This window comes from Haliotis asinina, chromosome 3, assembly GCF_037392515.1.
Source record: "Haliotis asinina isolate JCU_RB_2024 chromosome 3, JCU_Hal_asi_v2, whole genome shotgun sequence".
NCBI classification, from domain to species: Eukaryota; Metazoa; Mollusca; class Gastropoda; order Lepetellida; family Haliotidae; genus Haliotis; species Haliotis asinina.
This window is the reverse complement of record NC_090282.1, coordinates 56,733,398-56,755,196: the sequence shown is the minus strand read 5'-3', so window position 1 is coordinate 56,755,196 and position 21,799 is coordinate 56,733,398. Positions and strand designations below refer to the sequence as shown.

At 39.4% G+C, this 21,799-nt stretch overlaps 1 protein-coding gene across 1 annotated transcript; it reads right to left on the bottom strand.

Moving 5' to 3' along the window:
- Window positions 1-2,958: 2,958 nt before the first annotated feature.
- LOC137276917 (putative ammonium transporter 3) lies at window positions 2,959-21,799 on the bottom strand. The gene is made up of 8 exons (XM_067808566.1): window positions 21,670-21,799; window positions 16,250-16,799; window positions 9,393-9,464; window positions 8,947-9,006; window positions 8,418-8,494; window positions 7,817-7,965; window positions 4,496-4,663; window positions 2,959-3,246 (listed from the first exon to the last, which is right to left on the bottom strand). The coding sequence occupies exons 1-8, from the start codon at window positions 21,797-21,799 to the stop codon at window positions 2,959-2,961; spliced, it is 1,494 nt and encodes a 497-aa protein (XP_067664667.1).

The following is a 21,799-nucleotide window of genomic DNA, read 5'->3' as shown; positions in this document are numbered from 1 at the left end:
TTCATCAAGTAACAACATTACTTTATTCTTAAGTCAATGCATACTTAAAGATAGTTTTCGAGCATCAATTAAGTATTCAGCCCTTGGGTATCGTTCGATGATATTCTTTGACTGCCTGCCTTTGACAGCCTCTTGGCTGTTGTTTATTTTCAATTGAAACTGTAAGCTTTGTCTCATTTCGGAAGGATAATGCTCTGGTTCTGAAACTTCATTTCAGACGTTTCTCTCTGCAGGAGATAATTAAGAGCTCAGTTTGTAACAGGAAAAGATCTTTCGAATGTACAAGACACATTAGGGATTATCTGTGCAACCAGCCATAACGTTTGCTTTAAGGGAGTGGCTGATAAGAAGCATCGACACTTATTGCTTATTTAGAATCTCTTAGCATCCATGTCTTTAGTTAAAGCATTGTCTTTGCCAATTTAGGCTTTAGACATATATTTAAGAAAAGAATATACCTTTTGTGACGTGAACATATGAGCGTATCAGTGACAAATAAGATCATTCCTCCCCTGTACACGTCCTCCTTAAAATCCGTTGGAACTTTAGATATTACAGGAAGAATGATGCCGTAGCGAAATATTTAACTGAATACCAAATTGTCGGATGCCTGTTTCTATGAAACTATGCAAAACAGATTATATAAAAAAAAACATTTTAAAATAATCAAACAAGCACTGAATGTTCTTATTGCGTCAATGAGTGCTTGAGGTAGAAGAAAGTACTCCAACCACACACTCAGGGGACCAGGCTTTAAGAAGTGTATTGAATTAATGTATTTTAAAACAATACGTCTGAATCGATGTGCTGGTTATATATACTGACATGATTACCTACATGACCAGGTAAACTAGTTTATAAATATTCAATGTTAAAGTTGCTCTATATTTGAAAAACTGGCTTTGAAGAGGAACACATTTTAATGGACAGACAACTTCTCTATTGTAAAAGGGGGTTTGTAATAAATCCAATGTAAAAAGAAGTTGTCTATCTATAAAAAGGTGTTCCTGTTCATCATAAGAGCTTCTAAATGCAACGAAGAAAATTGGATTTAGAAACAGACATGGGCTGAGAATGCAATTTATAAGTTTACAAGACTTTCCTTTTTGGACACGTTGTAGTAGTATGAAAGACAAATCAAACGGTGTAATGAGGACACATTGTGAAACTCTCTCTAGATATATTACCTGTACACGGTTAACCATTAACCATATCATCATGGTGCCTGCAAACCCAACAGAGCCTTGCGTTACGTTACTGGCTCTGTATGTTACAGTTTAAGCAGGAGTCGTAATTCTAATCAATTACCAGATTCTATCAGACTTCTCTTCATGAAAAGAAATGCATAGGTGATTTGGAGAATATTGGACTCATATAGCTGCGGTCAAAAGAATACAAATATAGTATTTCTATCAAAACGTCATCGTTTTGTTATTATAATTAGCTCAGAATCAAAACGCGGCAATTTTAAGTTCCTTCTCCTCGCTTGTAGTGTCGCTATAACGCAACAAAGAAAACATTCACGTATACAAGCACGCTTACGGCAGTAAGTAAACGGAAAGGCATGCGGTATCTTTCACTAATTCTTCTACAAATGGCTTGTGCGTTTCATTTCGTTCTGAACAGTGTATATAAATTGAAAGTTAAAACGAATGTCACCGCCGTTTAAGAGTGTCACCTTGTTGCCTCATTTGGGCAACGCGTTGGCATAATATCATACAATGTACGACTGTACAAGCTAAAGGAGAACGGCCTGTGGTACCTTTCTTTATTTTGTTTTTGTTTGTGAACATATTTCAAGACACCAAGGGCACATACTGAAGAATTACAATACGCATAAATTTAACAAAATGTCGAATTGTCTGTCATCCAAATACTATATTGCTGACGATCAAATTAGAAAATGTACATACATTCTGCCTTGTCCATATTTTACTTAAGTGTAAAATCAATGTAAATTTATACACTATCTGATATGATATCTACACTGGATTTCATATACAACAACATACATATGCCTGTATACAACATATCACTATTTTCCATTTGGCATACTGGGGACAAATCAGGTAATATTTCAGAGCTGTTGTATGACAACGCACGTTAATACTACAGATAACTGACTATATGCTTGTAGTACATGAGAACTTCTGTTGCACGTTGACTGCCACATATATGGGGCTATTAGCCTCCTGAGGGTACCAAGTTAGAAATAGCATTGGGCTGTCGTACGAAACGGCTTAATGCGTTGGGTGGCAAGTTTGGTGATTTGGTGTGGCGTTGTGATGTACGGCTCAAAATACACAAGATCACGTCGTTAGAAAACAAGGAAATAACAAATAAATAAACGAAACGATATGTACATCATGACATCTGACACTGTGCAGTGTGTAACTGTAATATTAGCATAAAAGGCATTGGGGAAAGTGCATATGCTCGCGTCGTTTGAGATCAAATTAAAGGCAATTGGCTCGTTGCTGGATTTTTTATGAAACCTTCTTAATACCGTGTGGTAGTCTCAAGGCATTGCTTCAAATAACGATATCGGAATCTATCGTTCATGATGTCATACCTGATTTAATAGAATTCCCCGTTGATCGATGATGTGAAACGTTGCTCGTGCTATCAACTACTTGATATCCCGACGTCTTCTTACAGTTATACGTCATCAGAAAGTTGGACGTCATATTACGGTTCGACGGCAATGGCTTCATCATACAGTTACATGCCATCATACAGCTGTCCGTCATCAAACTATATGCCGGCTGCACATAGTTTGATGTCATCATACACTGTCGTAAAGAATGGCAAATGTGTTCATTTGTACATTTTCATCAAAGTAGTATTTGCTTCGGTGAACGTTAACATTGCTTGTAATGCTTACAATGTCCAGGTGTACATAATATCAACAGAGGCTAGTGCCATTTTGTAACATTTGTCACAGCCACATGGTGGCCATTACACATCGTCTTGACATATCATAGAAATGTTTTCTATTCCTTTTACCTCCGGCTTCACTTTACGTTTCTTAAATAAGGATTGATTACTGCGCAGCGACGTCATGGACGCGGAGTTGTCATCACTTCCGGAAGCGGTGGCAGGGCGGATATGTTTTGACGCTGGGTCACGACGAGGTGAAAACAGAACTGAATCGCTCATCCTGGCTCCTATGTTATGTTCCACAAGATCAGCTCCCAGTCTTTCCTCCTCAGGATCCATACGGAGGCCAATTGTTTTCATGATAATCTGAAATCGCAAGAAAGTGATCATCATTGATTTTATTTTATTCGGGTTGTGCTGTGTTATCCGCTGGAACTGTTCCCTGCAGAACAAAAATCCTGCAGGTCGCTGTTTTATGTGTTTCGTGTGTTGTAACCTTCTGCATTAATATACCGGGCCCTCCGTTTCATTGACAGCATTAAATGTTGAGGTATTCCGGTCCATAATGGATGAAGGGATTGCTCAAAACGTAAAAATTGCGCACTGGAGAATCCCTCCGGTAACCCAAATGTCACACACGTTTGATTTGTTTGAGGGCTTATTCTCGGCAGATGCACGATCTTACATTATGCATTCAAAACATAACATAATGATCCGTTACGTTAACGGCAGAGATATAAACAGTTTTGTGAATCGGACTGGGACGTACTTGGTCACATGGCCCCGTGATCTATTTGGTTTCTAACAACACAATCATAAGGAAGGAAGCGTGAGCGCTCACGTCTCCCTCCCCGCAACTGGATCCGCCTATGCCAAGGTAACATTACTGTAATGATAAAGATACAATGAATTGTAAAGGTTGCTTCCTGACAGGACCCCTGCCATCTGAGTATCAACAAACCAGCACGGTGCCATTATTTGTTGTAACCTTCTGCATTAACATTCCGACTCCTCCTTTCAGTTTCACAGCATTAAATGTAGAGGTATTGCGGTCCATAACTGATGAAGGGATTGCTCAAACGCTAAAACCATCGCAAGTTTGTTTGAGGTCTTACTCTTGGCAAATGCACGATCTGACTTAGAATTGTCGCCGAGGAAGAATGGGCTTGAGCTTAGGTGAGTGATATACCAGTGTAAATTCAGATTTTGTCTGATCGTCACAAGGTCATGTTTGCAGTCATGTAAGAACTTTCCTAATACCACTAACTTGCCGTTTTTTGTGCAGGTGTAAGCTGAGGAAGCTCATATTTTCTGTTGAACAGGAACATCAAACTTTCAAAGTTATCGATTTGTTGTTGATATTTGGTGAATAATTTGATATTTGCATACTGGTAGTTACGCATATCTGCAAGTGCTACTCGCCTGTGATAGTGCATATCTAAACTCCATGAAGGGGTCAAATGATCATCCAAAGCTAACTATATGAATATGAACGCCGCATGAGTATGTGTAAAAATCATAGGTGTTACGATGCTTTTCCCCATGTGCATATATCCCGTAAGCAAACAAAGTGTACCAGTCAGTATCCAGATGTGCTGAGCCAGACGTTACTTACAAATAACATTATGAATGTTGTTAACCCACTCCAGGCTATTTCACAAACAGCCGACAATGTCTGGACTCCAAGAAGATACCATCCTCCCCCATGAAAAAGCCCTGATAAACCGCCTGTCAAGTCTTCAATAGGGTCTTTTTCAACAAAGAGACCAACAGCAAGGAGACCCTGCAATCAAAACAGCAAAAGCCTAATCAACTATAAAACCCCCAACGACACGTTCTGGGGTTCGAGACCCAGATTCTATTTCATTATGGCTCTTCTGTCGCATCACCATGCCTATAATCATCGGCATAAACAAAACTGGTAACAATGTACATGTACTACTTGCCTCACTGTCTTGGCACACATGCCAGTACGCCATTTGGACAGACATTTGTGAAAGCAGCGTTAAACATCAAAAGAGTCTGCCATGCATCAGGTAATGCACAACGAACTGCTGATCTTCAGACGACATTCATTCTTTTCTCCGATAGATTGAGTTTAGATTTTCGCCGCACTCCAGTTATATGGAGGTTCTCCGATCGAAACGGAATATCTGTGCAGATAAAGTCTGCATTTAATGACAAAAGCGTGAAACTTTGCTGATCTATAGTAAACATTTCAGGATATGGAGGCACTCAAAAACGTTCAAGTAACGCATGCGCAGTAAATATTTTGCCTGTTCTGGCCATATCCTACATCCTACTGTGACGACGTCTGTTTTAAAAATACTGACCCAAAACATTGGTTAAACATCTTGAAAACATAGCTGAGTCAATGTTGTGAAGTGAGGACTGTTTGCACTTGCATCAGTTGCTACACCCCTTTGTACAGACCAAATACTAACTCCTGACCACGAAATATTTTGATACTTGTTGTACTGTAGGGAATACACTGTACACTTTCCTTCTGTATCCAGACCCACTAATTTAGAGATGGGTGTTCAGGTTGTGGAAACATTACCTTCAAATATGACCTGCCTGGTAATCCGCCCTTTTGACATAGCTGCGTGTGTTGATGGGATGGCATGAATGGAGGTTTTCTTTGAAAATATTCTCAAATTAAAATGATTGAACATATAAAGGAACTTATTCCCGAAAAAATGTTAGGGAAGTAGAAAATGATATATAGTGCTCTTACCTTGTGTGGGCTGGAAGCTGAGTGATGTTCTAAACCTACCTCTCTGGATTCTATAAGCGTCACCGATCTCATCAAGATGGGTTAGTTGTTTTGGCTGAAGAGTCGTCTTATTTCCTGAAGTCCGGTGCTCATTCTAAGCAGATAGGCGCAGTGAAAAGTCTTCCCTATCGTCATTGCCAAATATAGAATATAATGGTGGGAAGACCGTCGGGAAGACACATCTTTGGCCAAAACATCCAACTGAGACCAAGATGATTTGAAGCAATGGTACTTTTATAAAATCTGGTGAGCTTGAGGTCTGTAAAGTGGACTTCATCATACTGGCTTCTGGTTAAAGACCGGGAGACTGCTGCTTTGCTGCAACAGCAGTCAAGTTCTTCTTGATATGACCCATGCCTGCAGATCGATGACACTCTGGTTTTAAGGCTTCTGCTTCATGATTTAGAACCGAATTGCCTGCTAGCTGGATAAGATGGCAGTCCTGGTCATCACTGACTGATTCGGAGTAGGGGCCCGGTAGTTACTGGCACGGATAAGTGCCTAAGTTCAGTGATTGATGTAAAAGGGCTTGTCTGCTGAAGACTACAGCCATGAGGTTACATCTCTGTCAATGTGTGCTTCCCAACCCTGTAGAGACACACCTTCATACAGATGCAGGTTGAAGTTTGACTTAATAAGGTTCATAAGGTTTCTGCGCAGACCTTTGAATTCATCGGCCACCATTGGAGATACTGTAGCAGTGCCTGGTCTGAAGTCCTGCTGGACAAGGATTGAGGTTAGAGCCTCTGGATGTGTGTGCCCCTCTTTTTGAGTGATTGGGTTTATGTTGGGCAGCACTCTTAAGGTGAAATGAACAAATGTTTGAGTATAATGATCACTTGTTGAAGTGATGTAATGCCACTGGCCATGTAGAGGGTGCATGTGATTACTAGGCTGTGCAGGAAGCTTACGATCGACTTGATTTCCCGAGGGAATCACCATGGGGCATTTAAATGCCACATTGTAGAACCCTCCACTTGCATTTCTGATGGTTGATAGGAATCACAGATACTTTCTGGACCCTAGGTGGATCGGAATATACAGATAGGCATCCATTAAATCTATGCTTGTCTTGATTTGTTTGATTGGCATTATTAGAAGCTGGTAAGTGATAAGGGGGTAAGATTCTTTATGGAAAACAACTTCTTTATTGCATATGATGCATGGATCCTTATACCTTATACCTTATACAACGGTATAAGGATCCATACCGAAACGTCGCATCATATGCAATAAAGAAGTTGTTATCCATAAAGAATCTTACCCTCTTATGCTTGTCTTATCATCTGCTTCAGCTGCAGCAGGTGGAGAAATCTGAACTCTGTCTTCAGTAATTAATCGTTGTTGAACTTCTTCATATCAGTCTGAACTCTTTTGACAAAGTGTTTTTGGGAACCACGAAAACTGGGGGAACACAACCAGGGTTCTAAGCTTGGATTGTACGGATTCTGCGTAAAGTATCTGCAGAAGATAGAGTGGAAAGATGTCGTCGTGTTTACTTAGCCCCTCTGATACTGAGCAGGTCTGATTGAAGAATGACTGCTCCCATGCGAAAGACAATCTGACGTATCTCCCTTGCTTGCCCTTCTGCCATGATGTTGGTTAATAATCACATAGATTATGATTGTCAAACATATCCAAGTCTTTATGTATTCTGCTGCATAATTTTGCCTTTTGTTATGTTCATTTTCAGTCAGTCATAATCAGATAACCCCAACGCATATTGTCAAAGAGTTCAGTTGTCTATAACGCTATATGCTAGTGGCTATTTGAGGAAGAAGGGGTGTTCATTGTTTCCAAAAGTTTTGCATTATTTTAAAATTACGTGTTTCCTGCCTTTTCATGCACCATACGGATTATGAAAATTATAGGCAATGAAAGGCAATACTAAAGATCGAAGGGGAAACAATGACATTAATATGTTAAAGTTTATCTACTGCGCATGCACACAAGATACAAAAGGTGAGGTGTCTCCATATCTGAAAATATTTCAGGCATGTTCTTTCATATGACGACCAATTTTGATGCTTTTTTCATCAAGCGGACAATTCTCGTGAAAACGTGATCTTGAACAGTAATTGGATGGTTAATGTTTTGTGAGAGGAAGGACAAAGGTCTGCCGTTTCGAAGAACGCTGGAGGTGGTGACCATGATGCCTACCCAGATTCCGGAAGCTCCATGGACGGCAACAGCTCCAACTGGATCGTCTACGTGTATTACATCCAGAAGCTTGGTACACCCGATGGTAAGAATTGCTCCAATCATACCAATTATTATTGACTCCCAAGGGCGAACCAAAGCACAACTTGCTGAAGTGAAGAAAAGCGTGCATCGCAAATGAATTGAAAAATAAGGTTCAGGACCGTCAGCAAAGTGAAATTTATATACTTTACGGAGCATACACTCAGTTTTCCTCGAATACCACTTGTCAGTAACCCCAAAACAATAGTGTGTGCATCTGTACAGATCTCTCTTGTAGAATCTCTTATGACACTGCTTGACGTTACAATGTGAAAATGTAGACCGTTTGTTCTATTTAGCAAATATATTCTATTTTGAAATATATTATGCTCGCTGTCAGTGTCTAAGTGGCCGTGACACTTTCCGATAACATTTACATCCCAGCTTTAGTGGATCATGAGTTTTTGCCATAAACGTCAAAAGTACAACATTTGTTAGAACAAGTTTACGAACAAGAAATATGTGTAAGATGTGTTTGTGCGAACTGTTGTGGCACGTTCTACCTCCAAAATACACCAACCTGTTATAGAGACCAAGGAACCAAGCACTGAGTTGATAAGATATCCAACGTCAAACTTCCTGTGTTTGAAAATGAAGCTGAAAAGACATCATCATCTTCAGTCAGTTGACACAGGTGCTGCCTGCTTTTACCGCAAGGATGATATTTCAGTTATAAAATATTTGTGCTTGATTTGAGGACGATAGCAAGAAATAGGCCTAACGTTATAAAACCCGCGGGAGTGGGCATTGGGTTACTACACACAAAACATCTTTCGAATCCGTTATGAACGGTTTCTGAAGTGCGAAGTGCAGAGGAACCGATTTTGCCCAATACATTGCGTCTCGCCTTAGACGAAGAGGACACCAACAGACACTGTGCAAAATATTAGTCCCCAGTATCCAAATTGAGTCCCAAAGCATAATATGTCCGAATTATGAGAATATGATTTCAGTATATTTCCGATATGATCACCGAATTCGCAGTTATACTAAACACCAATAAATAGCGTGAATGTTGCATTTCTGACCAACATATTTAGTGTTCTTGCCTCAAAACTACCCCGGCACATCCGCCTCCTGTTGATGCCATCAGGGTTGTCACTGCTGCCCTGTGTACACAGAAATGCATTGCAATATATATGAACCTCGTTCTCATACAAGTAGCGAAACTGTTTCTTTGTTAAACATTGTGTTACTGTGGGCCAGTATCATGAGCGATCCCTTGTTTATACGTGATTTGTGAGTGTTAATTTCATAGGTAAGCTATGATGTCTTCCTCTGAAAAATGAGGAACGAAGTTTTGGTGTATATTCATTCGCTGCGGTTTGATTACGATTTCGTGTAAAACATTTCATTGCGTTTAACCTCAGGTTCATAAGGCCCAAGTGGATCATAAACCCTTAAATATTTCTCCAGAACTGTAACCCTGTAAAGACTGCAAAGGTGATGTTATGGTAAAAGTACCCAAATGTAACCAAGTGGAATTTTTACTTACTTTGCTGCCAACTGCCACTTGCCACCGGAAATACCGAAGGTACTACCACAGTTAAATGCAAGCCAGCCCCACCTGGAATGGGAAGATATTATTTTTATAAAAGAATAAAAGGTATCACATGGTCTAATCTAGATGTAATTAGCATGATGTTCTTTCTACAAGGATGTAAACTTTTATTTGTTAGACGAGGAAAACATTTAAAACTATTGTTCTGACACTGGCGTACACATTACAAAAATTACGTCATAACACGTATATTCACCTATTTCATCGTAACTACGTATGTTTTCTTGATTACGTTCAAGATTTTAGCAATATGATGACACGATACACTAGAATGGATCTTTCGTATTTTTTCAGTCCTATTTTCCCCTTCACGCCAAAAAGAATCTGTTTCGTCTGAAAATGTAGCCTTGAGGCTTTCATTATTCTCAAATGGTTATTATGTTTCTATCTTCCTGATACGCCATTGGTAAATAGTGTAAAACTTCACCTTCCCAATTACATCAGGTCTTCGATCGGCATGTAAGGTTAATTATCAGTTAAACTATACCAAGGGGGGTTATTGATTATATATCCGCAGTCAACATGATCACGTTCCCTGGACGGGTTGCTTAGTAGTCAGAAATAATCGTATTGTGATCTGCTATTACGGTACAAAATTACTTTCCCTTGGAGGTTAACAACTAAAATGGTTTAAATCTAATTGCTTTTCTGTTTCGCACTTCAGTATAATGTGAATTTTCGTCCTGTTCATCCCCACAAGAGTGGAACTTGAACCAAATCACTTATGAACGGTGGTTGACACAAGACAATTGATGCAAGATCTACGTTGATGACTGTTTCAGTGTCAGTAATAACTAATTACCGTGACACCTCCTGGTAGTGTTGGATATACTATATGTTGCAGTTTCCCAGAGCATGTACAAAGGGGGTGTCAGGGATGAAACGACTAATAATTAATGTTCTGTACTTTCGAGGGCCAATATAGATCGAAGGATATCTTTCGTTCCCGTGACAATATCTCTACCGTGACGTTTTAATACTTTTCACGTATGTAGGATTTTAATGTCAAATTAGAGTTTACACCATATTTCACAGTTGAGATGCTGATGCTTATGAGTGTGAAAGACAAGTTTTAACGTGCATATGTTCTTCGCAATGCGGTATTCTGGAAATTGTAGTAGAAATACTAACACCGTTCACTCTCTCTGGCATTAATAAATAGAGAACACTGATATGTAAACACTTTACCTTGTATATAGAACCAAACAAAGACACTGATACTACAACCATCCATTCCATGACTAGACAATTCTAAGCACCCATTTGATACATCGTTTCAACAACAATCAACTAATTAGCTACATCAGCAACACTGACTCTTGCATTTGGTCGCCACTCATCTAGTGGCACTGAAGATCAGATATATCATCTTTGCCGTGCAGTTCTACATCTTTTTTCAGAGTGCGTGTTCAGTACTTACCTGAGCATGTGATTACTTGAGCTATTATACTTGATGCTCTACGGTTACTGCTTTATAATGTAGGGAGTACAGACCCGCTTTACTGCAGGTTGTTCCAGGTCTGTTAGTTGGGAATAGTCGCCAGCTCAGGACAAAGAATGATGTTCATGATAAGGGGACACTCAGTTATCGCCTGTAATAGTCTTAGAGTATCCTTTTAGTATGATCTGTTGACAAGGTCACAGTTTAAAATCCACCTGTAATCCACCTGCTATTTCCACCTGGATTCTAGCATCAGTCATCCCACAGAGATTTACAGAGTGCTATAAGATTTACAGAGTGTAAACGGTCTCATATATAACATTTTCATACGACATGACTTTAGGCCAGGAAGCATCCCACTGATGTCTTTTCTCTAAAGGTCTTTTAGTGCCAAGTTTGAATTGCCCCTAACCACTTTGAAAAGAAATAGTCACATTTTCGAGACACTGCCACCTCTACAGCCGTCACTACTGCAAATCAACCCCTCACCCCAACTCCACACCGATTTTACTCGCTGGCCCTGTTTTCTTTTTAATGTTTTGTCAGATTTCATAACTTAGGTACTGCTATGATCATGCTCAAGTGGGTGAAGTTGTATCACAATGGACATGTCGGTTGTTACTATCCTTGTAAAAACAAAACACATAAGAATGCTTCATTTTAAAGGCCTTCCCTCCACGCCAAAGAAACATGATATTGTTGCAAGTGTTAGCTTTAGTCGTTCTTCTAATTAAGATTGACCTGCCATTCGGAGCGTCCGTGTTTTGGTCAGTGCTCAAAACTGGTCTCTGTTGGGAAAGAAACTGACAAATGGAGAAACTAATCAGTCTCGGCTGTGCAGCCGAACTTCCACCATCGAGCGCAATTGGTCAAAGGCAAATTACAAAATGCATGACAATTAAATGGACAAGTAAATGCTGTGACACCAGGTGTTCTTGGAAATAGATACATGTTCTGTAAATATGCAGTGATATAGAAGTAAACATTGGCTAATACCTCACGAATGTAAAGAATAAACTGTATATTCGAGGCACGTATTGAACAATGACTATTGCTTGTGTGACCGTTTCACTAAAGAATATGATAAAACGAACACTGTTACCTAGCATCTCGCTGGACCTCACATCCAAACAGAACATCATTGATGTATTCTAAAGAAAGCTCGCAATAAAAGAATAATCGATCCTTTTAAATTATTTACACAGACGTTGTCCACGAGCATGAGGCTTGAATGGTATGTACCCGTCACCTGGGAACAAAGATAGGCTTAGATTATCCTTTTTCTGGACCGGTCTGTTATGAAATTCAAAGTACCATTGTGGTTCCTCACTTCAAAGAATCTGTTCCTTCTTTCAGTACTGTCCTAGTGTGTAGCTAAAGCTGAATCATCTCAAGGTATCGATTCAAAGGATACATGAAATGACGAGTTGTCATTTTGACTTCGAGTAATGAAAGACTACATTCCGTTTACTGTCTGTTATGTTTTACCGACAAAGTGGACATGTGAGCCATAGGCACGTGAACTATTGACTTATCAAAATCAGAAATGGCAGTAGAATGATACATGATATGGGGCTGTTAATCTCATCCGTATATATCAACTATGTTCCATGTGATGATAACACTCATGCAGATGTTTCAGGAAGTATCTCAATGGTGGAAGCATTTAGTTTCCTTCTCGTTTAACCAGTGAAAACGAACTACTATACTCGCATGAAACCGAGGTCAGTGTGTCTTTGCAAAATATACACATTAAGGTGCAATGAAGAGATGTTATGTGTTTTGTGTTAATAATATGTTTTCATCCAGTGTTCTCTTTTTGCTCTGTATCCAAATCTTTGCTATATTATTAGCCTTGGGTGCAACGGTGTTGCCCAGTGATGAATACGTGAGTTGAATTCCCCCAAAGGGTACAATATGGGAAGCCTATTGCTTAAATATTGCGTACAATCATTCTCACTCACTGTCAGTGCCTCGAGGAAAACTGTAACATAATAGTAATATTATTTACCTTGACACTACTGTCAGTGCCTCAAGGAAAACTGTAACATAATGGTAATATTATTTACCTTGACACTACTGTCAGTGCCTCAAGGAAAACTGTAACATAATGGTAATATTATCTACCTTGACACTACTGTCAGTGCCTCAAGGAAAACTGTAACATAATGGTAATATTATTTACCTTGACACTACTGTCAGTGCCTCAAGGAAAACTGTAACATAATGGTAATATTATCTACCTTGACACTACTGTCAGTGCCTCAAGGAAAACTGTAACATAATGGTAATATTATCTACCTTGACACTACTGTCAGTGCCTCAAGGAAAACTGTAACATAATGGTAATATTATCTACCTTGACACTACTGTCAGTGCCTCAAGGAAAACTGTAACATAATGGTAATATTATTTACCTTGACACTACTGTCAGTGCCTCAAGGAAAACTGTAACATAATGGTAATATTATCTACCTTGACACTACTGTCAGTGCCTCAAGGAAAACTGTAACATAATGGTAATATTATCTACCTTGACACTACTGTCAGTGCCTCAAGGAAAACTGTAACATAATGGTAATATTATTTACCTTGACACTACTGTCAGTGCCTCAAGGAAAACTGTAACATAATAGTAATATTATTTACCTTGACACTACTGTCAGTGCCTCAAGGAAAACTGTAACATAATGGTAATATTATCTACCTTGACACTACTGTCAGTGCCTCAAGGAAAACTGTAACATAATGGTAATATTATTTACCTTGACACTACTGTCAGTGCCTCAAGGAAAACTGTAACATAATGGTAATATTATCTACCTTGACACTACTGTCAGTGCCTCAAGGAAAACTGTAACATAATGGTAATATTATCTACCTTGACACTACTGTCAGTGCCTCAAGGAAAACTGTAACATAATGGTAATATTATCTACCTTGACACTACTGTCAGTGCCTCAAGGAAAACTGTAACATAATGGTAATATTATCTACCTTGACACTACTGTCAGTGCCTCAAGGAAAACTGTAACATAATGGTAATATTATCTACCTTGACACTACTGTCAGTGCCTCAAGGAAAACTGTAACATAATGGTAATATTATCTACCTTGACACTTATGGTAACAGTGTTAAGGACTATTCCAATGTCTAACTTGTTAGTGTGTAATCCCTCCGTATATCGGTACCACAAATGGTCATGGAGAGTTGTTTTAACTCAGCTGCCCCCTCTTAGCTCCGAAACCAAGATTTTCATGATCATGGTTCTTGCCTTGTCATCGTTACACCGAATCGCGAAGATACTCTATGTTCTCAACAAACAGCCTTTGATAGTATGCTGGGATAGGTTGCAATAACATGATGACCGAAATTAGGAGAATGTATCACTGTCTACAAATGTGGTTGAAAATACGAATGCACTCTAATACTGAAAGCAAACGGAGCACGACAAAGGAACTGAATGTGTTATGATTGTAATATGAACAAAATCAACGTTCTTAAACACGTCTTCTATGAGGTTTTCACAGTTCCAGTCTTACGTTCATTCCCCTACACAGTCGCGAACCGAAGTTCGTGTCAGATCATCTCCTAGCTCATAAAGACCCTGTCCATTAAACGACTGTCAGACTACATGTACTACTACTATACCGGTAATAAAACATCGCCACTAATGAAACCATTTGTCGTTATATCATTTACCCTGTATCATAAATCAATATTACAAAAGGTCTATCACTGCTAAATGTGTGTATAGGTTTTAATTATATTCTTTAATCAAAGGAGAAGAATCGTTGAATGATCACAACACTGTTTGTTCAGAAAACGGTATTACCAGGAGTCGTACGTTGAATGTTTGAAAAACCATTTATTTAATCTGTGGCAAGTAGGAACATAAGCGCTAAACCATAAAATACGAAATCTTTTTACAGGCTTCAAACCAGTGACTGAGAACAATTAACTGACAATCAATTGACACCTATTCTAAACAATGAGCACATTGGTTGAGAGGACGTGCAGTAAATGTCATAGAAATCTAAATGGGTCTTACAAAATATTCACTGACTCTAATTTGATAGTAGGAAATAAAGTGTACATGGCGAAAACATGCTTTGTGACAGTGCCACTGGGTGATATTTGCCACAAAGCTGGTCAATAAATAGTTGTCATGATGAAAAACACTACCACTGCATCGTGGATTAGGTCATACATTATTGATGGTTTCAACTACACAAACCAATGGCGTCTTCTACGCATGTGAACCTCCATTAAGAACCTCGGGTGTGCTTCATGTCAGCTATGAATAATTAATAATGTCTCCAGGATATGTAGATTTAAACTAGATCTACGGCAAGACCATGGATGGTGGGTTATCCAAGTGGTTACAGCGTCCGCTAATCACGCCGAAGACCCAGGTTCGATTCCCCTCATGGAAGTGAAGCACATTTCTGGTGTGCCCCGCCGAGATGTTGCTGGAATATTGCTACAAATCGGTGTAAAACCCTACTCACTAACTTACTCATTCACCCCAGACTCCACAACACATATGAACAGTAAGCCTAAGTTATCTTAAATGCACGCATACTGAAATCCTTTACCGCTTCAGTGGCAAACGGCAGAAGTGAACTGAAAAGTAACGACGCATAATAATATGCCTCTTGAGTCCTGAAAAAGTTACCAGCCTCGAAATTACAAATCGTATCATAATTCATGCATGCTATAGTTTGGTTGAACATGCATTAAACATTTGAGTTGAAATACCTTACATAAGCATTATCTACACGACATGTTTGTTTTGAACAAACGTCAATGCTGGCAATGATGCCATGTTGATGCTGTCGCTATTAGCGACATGACATTCTGTTGCAAGTGTTTTTACCCACTTATTCATTCAATGACCCCTTGTGACGTAAACCATCCGTTATTGCCATTCAAAATCTAAGAAATGAACAATTAGTGAGTTCAGTTTTACCCCTCATTCAGCACTGTTCCAATTATATGATATCGATCTGTAAATAGTCAAGTCTTGGCTGCATAATCCACTGACCAATAGCATGAAGATGGATCTACGCAATCATAATATGATGACATATGTCAATCAAGTCAGTGAGCCTGACCATGCGAGCCCGTCTTTATGGTGATAACAATGGTTTATGGAGGCCAATTATAACCCTGATCTTCACGGGTCAGTTCACGAAATATATTATATATATATACGCTTGTTTTACTCCACTGTCCCTTCCGTTTTTTGACAGCGAATACCTGTTTATCCAAGTGTTGTTGTTCTTCCTTCCAAAATGTTCAAATACTGAAAGAGCATTGATGTATAATTTGAAACAAGCTACTCACCATAACATGAACGTTCCAACAATTGCATTGGCTGGGCTGCACATAGGGAGGGGTTCAGTTCCATGGTCATATCTACCAATGCGTGGTTTTAGTAATATTGATGCAATAAGGCCAGAAGATCCACCCACCAGATGCACAACACCAGACCCTGCAAAGTCCACCGATCCCAATTCCTTCAGAAAACCTTTGGAACCCCATACCCAATGGGCAGGAAAACAATATACAACTGTATTTAAAAATGAAAACAACATGTAGCCTAACAGTTTAGTCCGTTCCGCCATGCATCCCGAAACGATGGTCGTAGCTGTGGTCGCAAAAGAGAGCTGGAATACAAACGTTGAAAACACGATGCCCATATTTTCATCACTGGAGTCCACAAAGAAGTACCCGATCCCACAGAAGGGATTTGTACCCGGGTCTTCGCCGAAACTAAATCCAAAACCATAGGCCCAGTATGTCAAGCCGCCGAACACAATATCCACTACATTTTTCACCATGATGTTGACTTCGTTTTTGGATGACACGACCCCAGCTTCCAGGAGTCCAAAACCTGCAAATACAAGTACTGGTCAATGAGAATATATATGAATAAACAGACGACGAAAGGTATTTGTATATCTTTCTCAGTCATTGTAGATGTGGATTTCTAAATAATTTCATTCAAAACTCCAAGTGAGAGTGATAATAAATATGTTGAAGAAAACTCGCGAGTATAAATGGACACGTTTGGTTGATCGGTGCGTTGGGCAGTATGTCATTATAAATTTGTTAACGACTTCCAAGGGGAGAATGTCATAAGCAGACTTACACTTTCCCATACGCTGGGAAAAAGGGGCAACCTTTGCTGCATTATGCAAGAATGTATTTGTACTTCCTTACGAAGTCTGGCGGTGAAATAGCCCAGTGGTTGAAACGTTCGCTCGCCATGGCGAATATCCGAGTTCGATTCCTCACATGAACACAATCTGTGAAGCCCTTTTCTCGTGTGCCTCGGCATGATATTGCTGGATTATTGCTGAAAGCGTTGTAAACTCATACACTCACTGACGCATTAGCTGAGCTGCACACTGTAACTGCTAGTCATACATGCCACATATTGAGAGGACCTTTATTTGGAACTATTTTCATGTATCTGAACACAATAGCATCATTATATCAATTCTCTACTGGACACGGCCATGTTCTTAACTGGTTCTACAGAATATTCCAATAAAGGAGATTTGAGAGCTCCCCTACCCTTGTTAGAATATCGTGAATTACCAGAACCCCTCCCCGTGCTGTACTGACTATGAAAACGGTAAACATTTCCTCCCTGGCCGACTTCTTCATTTTACGCTAATCTTTAAGGAGTTGCTGGTCGACTCGGAGGTAGTGGCAAGGACGTCGGGAAATATTCCAGTCAGAAGGGGATACTCGTACAGTCTTTTGCTTTTCTGTCTGTCTTTAATTCATTTGAGCCTTTTGCTCAATAAATAGGAAGGCTTGCATCCCGGCTTTAATAGACCCACAGCAGCACTTTCTCATCCCCTTTACATGTATGACAGACTGCCTTGCCAAAGGAGACGCCATTTTGGAAGAACACCTTCTTCCTGTTGGATCCTCTCCATTGATATAGGTATTTGGACTCAACAAATGCAATACTCTTCGTTTGCAACGTGGCAAGGTAGCATACGATGGATCGGGTGTCACAAGGGGCATGAAAGTTGTTGAGCATCTTTTCGAATATCAGGTATATACCTGTCTTGGAAAGCAATGTGGATCTTACAATGAATCCAGTGAGACTATCCAATCTGTTGACTGACACCATTGTAGGAGTACCAGTCCTTACTGCCACAGTCCATCCAGCACCTTTGGTGTCTCAGAAGACTGTCCCCATTTTGTTTAGCCTTTATTGTCCACTACTGTTTAGCCGGATTTGACAAGGCAACTTTTCCTGCAAAATGTCCATCCGCTCTCTGGACTGTATGCAAAGAGGGCTTTGGTTTGCCTATCAGCTTAACGAACCTCATTGTACCCTGAATCCTCTTTGCAGCATTTGTTTTACTTTAATTAAGCATGTCAATATTTCTGTAAGAATCGTTGAAGACGCGGTTGATGTTTCCAATGAGAACATTCAAACTACATGTATTCATAATCGGAGTCGCTATTTATGACTAAACTTGCATACTCATCACATCTGGGTGTGTATCAGTTCTGTATCGGATGTCAGGACAGTGCCTGGTATAGCTATTTTAACCCTTTGAAACCGATACGTTTTTTATTGCACTTTAAACAAGAACAGAGGTTTGATGTCTTTCATTGATTCTGAAAGTTCATTCCATTATCCGGCCGCCGCCACATCAAAAGATGTTGAAGTACCTGGAATTATCCAATACTTGTTTGTTGCTGGCATCTCTTGGACCTATATTTGTAGATTCACGTAATCTACGCCTGAACCTGCCGCCGATTCTGAGGACCACATCCGTTGTTATACTGCTCAGTGTATCATGTTTTGATGCTTTACATCTTTATAACAATAGGTACTGCTTTGATTTGTGTTGATGACATTTATTGTGTGGGTCGATGCTGCATCTTGCGTATGCAAAGCTGCGAGATATGCGTCTTCGTGATCATCTCGGTTAGGAGGAAACCTCAAAACATTCTCATTCTACTGAGAAATGAGACTAATTGGGAAATGAGATTGGATTTCGGTGCCATGTCGTCTGGATCTCATTGGAATGTTGTTTTTAAGTCGGACTTAAGGGTTGTATTTTGTCATGTAGGGAAGAGACTTATCGTGTCTTCCGTGTAACATTTGGATGTGGTGTGGCAAACTCGGACTGCAAAATTGATTTTGCATGTCATACTGGCAACACCGGTGTGTTGGTGTGGTAAACCCTGACTGTGAAAATGATCTTACGTGTCATACTGGCAACCCCTGGATGTTGATGTTTTAAACTTGGACTCTGGAAATAATCATACTGGCACCGATGTGAACCACCCTATTCCGTTAGGTTAGGTTACGTTAGGGTCATGTAAATCTGCATCAAGTAAATCTGTGAACATTCCGATGTTGCAAGAGTGAAATCAAAGGACGGTTATTGTGAAGTGAACCGTGTCATCCTGGCAACCTATGGATGTTCCTGGTATACTCGAACAATGGTAAAAACTGTACCGTGCTTAGAAAGAGTTCAACGTTAAATTAAGGTGCTGTCGGACAGCGGGAATAATTGCCTCGTGTCAACTCACAAATGTGGCTGTGGTACACCCGTGTTCATGGTCGCGGCATGACGAAAAAAGGTCAGTCTTTACGTTACAATAGGCGAAAATAAAGTCGGACCGGTAGTAGTGACCGTATCATGTAAATATGTCAACATCGGGATGCTACCACGGTGCACTCTGGCTGACGGCAAGGCTTCATCAACGGATGAGTTAATGAAGGTGTGGAATGCGTGTCCTGTCGCACTAGACGTATGTTTACCTCTAAATACATTTTCCAGTTCCATACAAGAATCGAAGCGATTTATTATTTCTTACTTTCTGTTTACCAAACGACTGCCACGATTACATACTACCTTATTCATTACGCAATAACGGTACTGAATTGAAAAGTGGAATCATACCATTCACGGGTGGTTTTACAACAGTCATATTCAGAAGCAATGCAACATCACTGGTAATTATCGGTGTTCGAACTTATTGAAATATTGGAAGATTGGTGGCAGTGACCAAACGACCAAGCAGTCGATCACATTTTATCAATCGAACACAAACGATTTGGGAACTGTTGTTGTAGTCTTTTTTAAATCTTAGGAAAATCACTTCACAGACCTGAAAAGACATGACTGAAAATTTCTTGATGACTCCAGGAAGTGTATGTTAATGATATATTAATCATCACTTTAAACTAACAAGTTTATGTCATTTTACATCTCTGCAATAACAACCTGGATGGGGAAATCAAATGACGCTAAACAACTTTTGTCGATGACTGTTCGTTGGTAATGAAGCAATCATCAGTCGTGTGATTTCAACCAATTTCCGACATTACTGGTAACACGTATAAAATCCGGAACATCCGGCTAATTATTTGCTAAACCGAATACTCAGTAAGACATGTAAAGGTTGACCTGATATCAGTTGCAGTGATGTTTTTGACTGATCTAGGTTCCTAATCTCTCATAACCATCATTTGCTAATTAAAAAAATGAAATGGCCCTGACATTAAGACTGCTCGAAGATACAGAGTGTTAACGACATAAACTGAAATGTGTGTTTTGGAATGACTATGCTAAAGATGTAATACAATCGTATAAAATATAACTACGTATGCTGTGCACAGTATAATTATACACTGATAGTAACAATATATACACAAATATACATCATAGCATTCTGTTCGTTTAAATATTACGTCGAGACGTCATCAACAGCGTCTTAATTTTAATTTCTAGGATAACTAATCAAAATAGAACATACATACCGATACTGGTATATTGTCTAAAAAGCAATTCTTTAAAAAGTCAGTATTAAATCGTTTTTATTGCAATCATAGCGGAGATGTTCTTTTAAAATATACTCACACGCATTAGGAGCACACGTTTTTTGTGTGGGTTTTTTTTATCCAAACAGGAAACAAACAAACTCAGAACCCTGAACTAATACGATTTTTGGGCATATAACGATGCCTGATGGTGTTATGAATATTTTTTCATGCGTTTTGAAATACCCCGGTAAAAACATATCAGGGGGAGGAATCACCAACACGCACCATATCAATGACCATGTGGGTATCATTCACATACTTTTCGTCAAATCGAACATGCTAAAATTGTCACCACCATTAGTGGGTACAAGACTCCACAAAAGTTGTCTCTATCACTCCTTGTGCACCAATGCCACGTTTAACTGAAACTGAAAGAAATCAGGCGCTAGGACGTTTGAAAGCCTTAGAGTCATTTCGAAGTAAACATAACCACGATTTACCGTCTCAAGCATCGATACAACGCTGGGTGAACATCCTCGGAGCGGTCTTCTTAGGGTCACCACCCCTCGACAAGAACGACACATTACTCGTCAACACTAGTAAGATCCGTTCTAGTCAACCCCTTTAAAATTTACGTTTCGAAAACTTACTGATGTTATCAATCTTGGTAGCAGAGGAAGTGTCTTCACACATTTTTTTGTCTGTCTGACTTTGTTTGTATTTCTTGCATTTAATATTGAAATTTACATACATACATAGTTTATACTTGACTTGCGTTACTTTTGCGTGTGAGTGTATATACAGGTGTTGATATTTTATATCTATTGTATAAAAAAATGAAATTTGTTTAATAATTATGAAATTAGTCACTATCAGTCATAGCTGAGATGTTCTTTCTCAATAAAAAATAGATAATAATTTAATATGGACGGTTATGTAATTGAAAGTCACCAACCTGACTGCATGGTAAATATGATAAAGGCGCTGGTGAGGATCCACGTCGCATCGTCCCATGTAATGGGGCCGTTGGCAAGGACACCCGAAGGAGACAAGGTTGTCGTGAATGGGGTAGTTGTGTTGTTCAT

Coding starts and splice junctions, on each gene's coding strand:
- LOC137276917 (XM_067808566.1), bottom strand. CDS start 21,799: ATGAACAACACAACTACCCCATTCACGACAACCTTGTCTCCTTCGGGT. Junction 7,966..8,417: donor TTCCTTGGTCTCTATAACAG/GTTGGTGTATTT, acceptor TCTTCACTTCAG/CAAGTTGTGCTTTGGTTCGC. Junction 3,247..4,495: donor CAACATTCATAATGTTATTT/GTAAGTAACGTC, acceptor TTGCGATTTCAG/ATTATCATGAAAACAATTGG.